Consider the following 9,422-nt stretch of genomic DNA (forward strand, 5'->3'; position numbering starts at 1 on the left):
TTCTCTAAAGAGAAATGTATAAGGAACCTGAGAGACAAGGATGCTGAATATCTGTGTGCTTATTATGTGTTAGGCAGTGACTTGGCCTGGGATATGTGGGACATGGTAGCCACACTCTTTTGCTTCTACTCAGTATCAACTCTAACCTCCAGCTAGTGTGCACTTTCTATTAGTCTTTAAAATACATTCTTTTACCTATAGACTTTACATATTTGTTAGCTCTGCCTGAAATACTGGCTCTTTGTCTAAGTGCTTCCTACTCATCTATCAGTGTAGACTCAGTATAGAAATAATGTCTCCTGGTAGCATTCCTAGACCCTTCATTTTGGCTTAGCTATCACTTTATTTTTTTCAACTATTGGTTAAAGCAACTTCCCACATCTTCCCCTTCTATCCCCACCCCTCTCCTCCCCTCCCCTTCTCCTCCCTCTCTCCTCATCTCCTTTTGCCTCTCCTCTTCTCTCCCCTTCTCTCTCCCTCTCTGGCTATTTCCCTCTCCCCTGCTGTGTCTGAGTGTCTGTGTTTCTGGTGCTGGGATTGAACCTAGATTTCAAACATGATAAGCAGGCTGGGAAGGTGGCTCAGTGGTAGAGCGCTTGCCTTGCATGCGCAAGGCCCTAGGTTCGATTCCTCAGCACCACATAAGCAAAAAGAAAAAAGCCGGAAGTGGCGCTGTGGCTCAAGTGGTAGAGCGCTAGCCTTGAGCAGAAGAGCTGAGGGACAGCACCCAGGCCCAGAGTTCAGGCCCCACGACTGGACCCCCTCCCCCAAAAAAACCCAAACATGATAAGCAAGTGCTTTATAACTGGGCTACACTCCAGCCCTTCTTGTGGTGTTTTAATAATTTTTAGTCATAGACCATCCCCCCTCCCAGCCCACCCCATCCTGTGTGTAATGCAGGGCCTCCAGCATTTCTCTCTTATAAAAGACAGGGTCTTGCTATGTTGCCTAGGTTGGTTTCAAACTCCTAGGTGCAGCAATCATCTAAATAATTCAGACTCCTGAACTTTTTCACTCAAGGGTAGTGCTCTACCACTTTGAGCCACAGCACCACTTCCCAATTTTCTGGCAGTTTATTGGAGATATGAGTTTCATAGACTTTTCCTGTTCTATCTGGCTTTGAACTCAATCCTCAGATCTCAGCCTCCTGAGTAGCTAGGATTATAGGTGTGAGCCACGGGGTGCCCATTTCTTCCAAGAGTTTTTTTTTTTTTTTTTTGGTCGGTTGTGGGGCTTGAACTCTGGGCCTGGGCGCTGTCCCTCAGCTCTTCAGCTCAAAGCAAGTGCTTTACCACTTGAGCTACAGCTCCACTTCCGGTTTTCTGGTGGTTTATTGGAGATAGGAGTCTCACGGTCTCTCCTGCCTGGGCTGGCTTTGAACCGTGATCCTCAGATCTCAGCCTCCTGAGTAGCTAGGATTACAGGCATGAGCCACCAGCGCCCAGCTTCTTCCAAGAGTTTTATAGGTTTAGTTCTTACATTTAGGTACTATGATCTTTGTAGAAGTAGAAATTCTTCTGTGCTAGTCCCGAGGCTTGAACTCAGCCTGGGCACTGTTCTTGAGCTGTTTTTGCTCGAGTAGTGTTCTACTACTTGAATCACAGCTCAACTTCCCAGTTTTTAATGTTTATTAGGAGACAAGAGTCTCATGGATTTTCCTGCCTGGGCTGGCTTTGAACTGTGATCCTCCAATCTCAGTCTCCTAAGTAACTAGGATTACAGGTGTGAGCCATTGGTGCATGGCTTTAGAAATTCTTTTGCTTGTGGATATTTATACAACTTTTTATACTCTATTGAATTGCATGCTTTTCTTTACAAATAACATGACATCAGAGAATAAGGTGATCTTATACATCTTTTTTCATGAGTGAGAGTTAGGTAGCTTAAATATTAAATTATAATTTAATATTAAATTTTAATTTAAATATTTTCTTTTCTTTGCCTGATATCATAGCAACTCTAGCATGGATTTTTTTCATCACAAAGTTGGCATTTCAAAATTGACAACTCCAAAGCAAATAACCCGGTTGAATGATAGAGATTGTACTATTTGACAGGCTTTGATAAAAACATGATCTAAGCTGGGTGCGGGTGGCTCACTGTAATCCTAGCTGCTCAGGAGGCTGAGATCTGAGGATGGCTGTTCAAAGCTAGCCCGAGCAGGAAAAGTCTGTGAGACTCTTATCTCCAATAAACCACCAGAAAAACCGGAAGTGGCTCTGTGTAGAGCGCTAGCCTTGAGCTGAAGAGCTGAGGGACAGCACCCAGGCCCAGAGTTCATGCCCCAGAGCTTCTCTTTGCTCAGGGCTAGCACTCTACCACTTGAGCCAGAGCGCCATTTCTGGCTTTTTCTGTGTATGTGGTACTGAGAAATTGAACCCAGGTCTTCATGCATGCTAGGCAAACAATTTACCACTAAGCCACATGCCCAGCCCAACCCTATGCTTTCATTCTTCCAGGTTTTCATTCTTAAAAATGAAGACTTTTGTGGCAAGGTTAAGATGAAAAAAAATGTAACTACAATGCTTTATACATTGTAAATGTTCATGAAAAGAAAGCATAGTAGTTATTTTTTAGGGCAAAAGACTGGCATATTAAAGACCCTATAGGGCTGGGAAGGTGGCTCAGTGGTAGAGCGCTTGCTTTGCATGCTTGAGGCCCTGGGTTCGATTCCTCAGCACCACATAAACAAAAAAGAAAAAACTGGAAGTGGTACTGTGGCTCAAGTGGTAGAGTGCTAGCCTTGAGCTGAAGAGCTGAGGGACAGCGCCCAGGCCCAGAGTTCAGGCCCCACGACCGGACCAAAAAATAAAAAAAATAAAGACCCTGTAATATGTCCTTATCTATTGTACCAAATCTTTCTTTCCCTCTTTCTATCTTTCTTTCTCTCTCCCTTCCTTCCTCCCCTCCCCCCCCCTTTGTCAGTCCTGGGCTTTGAACTCTAGATCTGGTGCTGTCTCTTAGCTCTTCACCTCAAGGACAGCAATCTACCACTTGAGCCGCAGGACCACTTCCAGTTTTCTGGTGGTTAATTGGAGATAAGAGTCTCACAGACCTGGAGTGCGGGGTGCGGGGGTGGGTGGTCGGTGCGTGGGAGATGGAAAGGGATGGTAGGGGAAACAAAGGAGGAGGCAACAATGCTTGATAAGAAATGTACTCATTACCTTGCCCATGTAATTGTAACCCCTCTGTACAGTATTTTCACAATAAAAATAATAATAAAAAAGGGTCTCACGGACCTTCCTGCCTGGGCTGGCTTTGAACCGCGAACCTCCGATCTCAGCCTCCTGAGTAGCTAGGATTACAGGAGTGTGCCAATTTTCTCCACAGTATAGATTCCAAGATTTTAATTTTCTTTTGTGAATTGAGGTATTTTTAAGACTGATATTGATTTGGAAAGAAAGCCATACCCCAAAAAATGTAGTGTGACAATGACCTTATAGATACTAAGTGTATACTCTGGAATTAAGAGCATTTCAAGCAGTAGAATGAGACTGATTTGGGTTGGAAAGATTTTTCCTTTTGAGCTGGGTGCTGGTGGCTGACACCTGTAATCCTAGCTACTCAGGAAGCTGAGATCTGAGGATCGAGATTCGAAGCCAGACAGCCTGGGCAGGAAAGTCCGTGAGACTCTTAGCTCCAATTTACCACCAAAAAGCCGTAGTGGAGCTGTGGCTCAGGTGGTAAAGCAGCGCTAGCCTTGAGCACAAAAGCTCAGGGACTGAGCCCAGGCCCTAAGATCAAGCTCCAGGACTGACACCAAAAAAGAGAAGAAGAAGAAGAAAGAAGAAGAAAGAAGAAGAGGAAAGAAGAAGAAGAGGGAAGAAGAAGAAGAAGAAGAAGAAGAAGAAGAAGAAGAAGAAGAAGAAGAAGAAGAAGGAAAGAAAGGAAGGAAGGAAGGAAGGAAGGAAGGAAGGAAGGAAGGAAGGAAGGAAGAAATGAAAAGGGCTCGTTGGTGACAGGTAAAACACAGACGTACACATGGCACTCTCCTTCCAGGGTTCCTGCTATTCAGGGTCACTTCCGGGAGGGGGCGGGGAGACAACGGGAGGCGTGCCGGGGAGGAGGCCGTTTGCGGCGCACCAGGCGGAAGTGTGCCAAAGGCATCCGGATTGCCGCTTCCGGTCCGGCTCAACGCTGCTGAGGGCTACGGCGTGGTTTGTGCCGTGCGGAAATAGGCTTCTCTTGCAAGCCTGAGGAAGAGGAAGCCAGCAGCGGGTTTCGGATTCAGGAGTCTGGATTCTAGTGGAAAGATCGAGGGAGGGGGTTAAAAAAGACCAGGAACCCTAATACGATCTCTCGGCTGTTTCCGAGGGGGCCAGCTTCCACGGGGAACCCTTCTGCCCTGGTAACGGCCGGAGAGGAGGAGATGGCGCCAGTCAGGGAGCGGCCGTGGCCAAGTCAGTGAGGAAGCGCGCAGGCGGAGCAGCCGACACCTGGGGAGAAGAATCGGAGCCGTCGCCGTCACCGCTGCCGCCGCCGCCACCATGGAAGGAGCCAAGCCGACCTTGCAGCTCGTGTACCAGGCCGTGCAGGCGCTCTACCACGACCCGGATCCCAGCGGGAAGGAGCGCGCCTCGTTTTGGCTTGGGGAGCTCCAGCGTTCGGTGAGGGGCCCGGAGGGGCCGAGCTGCGCCGCGGGGCCCGGGAGGAGCGGCACCCGAGCTCGTGGTCCCGAGCCCGACGGTCGGCCTCGCGAGGTTCTCCTTGGGGAGGAGCTGCGGCCGTGGGGTGGGGCTGCGAAGCTCCTTTCACGCCGCTTTTCCCGAATGGGGAAAGCGAATGGCCCTTTCCCCAGCCCGTAGACTCGGATCTGTGAGTCCCGCACTTCTCCCTGGTGGCACTGACCTGGCCCCCCTCGTTTGAGGTCGATCCAGGCTACTGCCTCTTAGGCGGTGCTTTTGTGTTTTTGTCTTCCTTCCACTAAGTGCAATACCAGTGCTTCTCCACCTTCCACTTAGAGATGCTGGTTCATCTACCTTCCGTGGCCCAGTGTTGGCAGCTAGCAGGTCTCCCTCCCGCTTGTTGCCTTAGCACTTCCCTGCCGGTTTGCTTTCCAGTTTGAGTCATGTATTCTCGAAGCTTCTTTGGTTTTCAGATTTGTAAACTTGATTTTTCTCCTTCGCTTTTGAGTACAACGCAATATAAGGAAAACGGAGTTCTGGCTTCCGAAAAATCTTTATAGAGTTCTCATTTTGCTTCATATTGGCCCGCGAACCTCATTTCCAAGGAAGTAATGTTTTAATTTATAGGTCTTTATAAGATGTTATCATAGCGGTTTGATTATTCCTTGTACCATAAGCATTTGATGGAGTGTCTTATCAATCTTATATTTCCTCTTTTATTAATATATTTTTTTCTTCCTTTAATTTTCAAACCCATCTTTGTTGTGCTTTATGTCTATGAGTGTGTATAATTGGTGATCTTGCAGACTTGGGTCCTAGATGTGTGATTTATGAAGTATCTCGAAAATTGAAGGCGCATGTACAGACTGACACTCATCTTTACCTTTTTTTTTTTTGTGGTGGTGGTGGTGGTGGTGGTGGTGGTGGTGCTGCTGCTGCTGCTGCTGCTGCTGCTGCTTCTGCTTCTGCTTCTGCTGCTGGGGATTCGTCCTTGGCAAGCATCCTGAGCTACAGCCCCATTCTTCCTCTTTATTTTATCTACCCTCCTTTCCCTTTAATCGGTTTAACTCATAACTGATATTTAAAGATGGCTCTGATCTAATAAGTAAGCCCTTGGTGTAAATGTTCTTTAAAAAATTGCACCTTTGACTTTGGAGCCCAAAGTTCCTTGTTTGCCTGTGGGAAGGCAAAAGGAAGTCATTCACATATGGCTTTCTTTGTTAAATCTCTGTGATCTGGAGAGGTACAGTTACCTAATCTCAATATAGCTTCCCCAAATAAAAACAGAAGAAATGCTAAATAAACAATGCTACAAAAGTCAAGTCTTGCTTACTAAACCTGCTGATTGTAGGCATTTCATGAATCCCTATCTGTACTGGATATTGTTGGTATTTGGAAATGAAACAGACAAAAAAAATCCTTTTACCACAGGGTAGTTGTGATAATTAAGTGATGACAGACAGCTCATAGAAGTTCTTCAGCATAAACTTCAAAGTGTTATTTAAATGCCATTCACTTTTCCCTCATTATCCACTACCCTGTTACAACCTTACATCATCACTATCACTATTTATAGTCTCAACTGGAACAGATGACATACTTGACAGGATAATTTGAGGAGAGTATATTTTAAGTTGCAAATAATGCATCACAAGAAATGGTGTAATAACTTGTAGTCAAACCGTTAACATCCCTAGGCTGGAGGGATAAAAGAGAATGGCTATTAAGGTACCCTGAGGGCAATGAATGGTGATTTTTCTGGTGAAGGACACAGCTAACTTAAGTTGTCCTGAAGGAAGAGAGCGAAGAATTTTCCAGACTTTATATTCCTTGACTCCTAGTTTGTTGCTGAGATTGCCTATTGGATAAACCAACCAGAAGCCTGGGCAACCTGTTGCTGTATATGTACAGGTCAGCCTATTTGAGCAAAAAGATGGTAGAAAAGTGGACCTAGCAAATATCTAACACATCTACACATTGTTTTAGACAACTCCATTCAGCATTTGAATTTCCAATTCAGTGAAGACTTTGGTTTTGATTCCTTTACTTCATTTTCTTCAGCTTCCTAGATGTAGTCACATTCTGGATCTTGTCATTACTGATAAATTCACCAACCTTCCTCATCACTTACTCAGACTTTCTGCTCTGATAACAGTCTACTGTTTGTTTGTTTTTTTTTGTCAGTCGTGGGGCTTAAACTCTAGGCCTGAGCGCTGTCCCTCAGCTCTTCAGCTCAAGACTAGCATTCTACCACTTGAACCATAGTGCCACATCCGGTTTTCTGAGTGGTTTATTGAAGATAAAGAATTTGATGACTTTCCTGGCTGTGCTGGCTTTGAACAGTGATCCTCAGATCTCAGCCTCCTGAGTAGGTAGGATTACAGGCATTAGCCACCAGGTAAATTTTTTTTTTAAAACCAGTTTGCTGGTTCAGGAATCTCAACCCTAAGCTAGGAATTTTTTTGAAATATTTTAATCTTAATTTAAAAGTTTTAGCCAGTTGCTGGTGGCTCATGCCTGTAATCCTAGCTACTAATGAGTCTGAGATCTGGGGATCATAGTTCAAAGCCAGCCCAGACAGAAAAGTCAGTTAGATTCTTATCACCAATAAATCACTCAGAAAACTGGATGTGGCACTGTAGCTCAAGTGGTAGAGCCAGCCTTGAAGTGAAGAGCTTAGGGATGACACCCTGGCTCAGAGTTCAAGCCCCATGACTGACCAAAAAAAATTTTTTTTAAGTTTTACTTGTAAAACTTAAATACAGTTTGTGTAACTATTTTCCCCTAGTGATAATAAGCAGCTATAACATTTATTTGGAACATTTCAATATATGTAGTGATCCATCCCCAAATCTTTGTCAGTAGTATCCTCTTTGCATGTTGAGACTGGTAACTTGGTTTCTCTTTTGTCCCAAGGAAACATCTAACTGGGGAGTCCTTCATCCTTCTGCTAATTCTCTGTCTAATCTCATTTGATTTTATGCAGCATAATTATTATCTTATATCCCTTGATCCTTACTTAGCACTACCCTAGGGAATTTCCTCCACCTCTTTAGAATGTTGGAGCTACTGATTCCTGAGTCACATAATTTGATCTGGGATTACTCTTTTATTTGGTGGATAATTGAGAAAGGTACCTTCATTTTTTTTTCTATTATTGTCTTCCCCTCCTCCCCCTCCCCTTCCTTTCTTCTCCCTTCCTTTCTCCTTTTCTCCCCTGCCCTCTCCTGTCTTTGCTTCTCCCTTTCTCTTTCCTCTATTGCTCCTTTCTCTGTCCTGTTATTGTCTTCCCGATGGCCTTTTGCCTCCCCTGGAATCACTTTTACCTTGAGAAGAAATACTCTAGTTTTCTGCCTGAGGATTATAAACTGTGCTGCCAACAGTCAGCTGGGGTATGAGACTAGACAATAGAATTCACCACTAAGTGTAGAGGCTTTAACATTCTATTTTTATTTAATATGCTATCCTTAGCCAAGTCTTTTGGTTCAAGATACCAGAGCCCATCTACTGTGTCAATTTTTCTTTTTTCTTTCTTCCTTTCCTTTTCTGTTTCTCTGTCTCTTTTTTTTCTTTTCTTTTTTTTTTTTTTGGTCAGTTGTAGGGCTTGAACTCAGGGCTTGGTGTTGTTCCTGAGCTTTTTCATTCAAGGCTAGTGCTCTGCCATTTTGAGCCATAGCTCCACTTCCTTTCTTTTTCTTTTTTGGGTGAGAAAGCAGAAGATAACAATGTTCAAAAAGAAATGTAACCGGGGATCGGTGGCTTATGCCTGTAATCATAGCTACTCAGGAGACTGAGATCTGAGGATCACAGTTCAAAGCCAGCCGGAGCAGGAAAATCTGTCAGGCTCTTTTTTTTGGGTCCGGTTGTGGGGCCTGAACTCTAGGCCTGGGCGCTCTTCAGCTCAAGGCTAGTGCTCTACCACTTGAGCCACAGCGCCACTTCCGGCTTTTTTCTTTTTTGGGTGAGAAAGCAGAAGATAACAATGTTCAAAAAGAAATGTAACCGGGGATCGGTGGCTTATGCCTGTAATCATAGCTACTCAGGAGACTGAGATCTGAGGATCACAGTTCAAAGCCAGCCGGAGCAGGAAAATCTGTCAGGCTCTTTTTTTTGGGTCCGGTTGTGGGGCCTGAACTCTAGGCCTGGGCGCTCTTCAGCTCAAGGCTAGCGCTCTACCACTTGAGCCACCTTCCCAGCCCCTGTCAGACTCTTTTTATTTCCAATTAACTACCAGAAAACTGGAAGTGGCGCTGTGACTCAAGTGGTAGAGTTCCTGCCTTGAGCTGAAGAGCTCAGGGTCAATGCCCAGGCCCAGAGTTCAAGTCCCACAACCAACCTCACCCCCACCCCCCCCCCCCAACAATAAAGTACTCATTACCTTACATAACTGTAACTCCTCTGTATATCACCTTTACAATAAAATTAAATTAAAAAAATTATTAGTAATAAAATTGTTATACAAAGAGGTTATAATTCCAGAATCAGGGTATAACTATTCATTCAGTTCATTTTTTACATAATATATATTGAATACAATGACTGCATTTGCTTACCCTTCCTCCATTCATGTGCCTCTCTTATTGTCCTCTCCCCTAAACATGTTTCCACTTCTTGGTATTCATTTTGATAAACAGTTCATTCGTTGTTCAGAGGAGTTCTACTTTTGGACTCTTTCCCTAAGTAAATACCATCTTTTAGTCAGCTTGTTTGTGTCTATGTACATAAAACCTTGTGTATGTTATTATGTATGTTTGTATTTTGGATCTAGCATCTACATATGAGAAAAAAAATGTGTCA

At 44.5% G+C, this 9,422-nt stretch overlaps 1 protein-coding gene across 1 annotated transcript in view; it reads left to right on the forward strand.

The window, feature by feature from the left end:
- Positions 1-4,141: 4,141 nt before the first annotated feature.
- The window catches only part of Tnpo3 (transportin 3), a 115,693-nt gene continuing 110,412 nt past the window's right edge, over positions 4,142-9,422 (forward strand). Inside the window, exon 1 of the mRNA XM_013019903.1 lies at positions 4,142-4,607. Within this exon, the coding sequence (XP_012875357.1) occupies positions 4,488-4,607 (120 nt within the window). The 5' untranslated portion in view covers positions 4,142-4,487. The remainder of the gene's footprint in view (positions 4,608-9,422) is intronic.

The sequence above is a fragment of the Dipodomys ordii genome, unplaced genomic scaffold, assembly GCF_000151885.1.
Source record: "Dipodomys ordii isolate 6190 unplaced genomic scaffold, Dord_2.0 Scaffold48, whole genome shotgun sequence".
Classification (NCBI taxonomy): Eukaryota; Metazoa; Chordata; class Mammalia; order Rodentia; family Heteromyidae; genus Dipodomys; species Dipodomys ordii.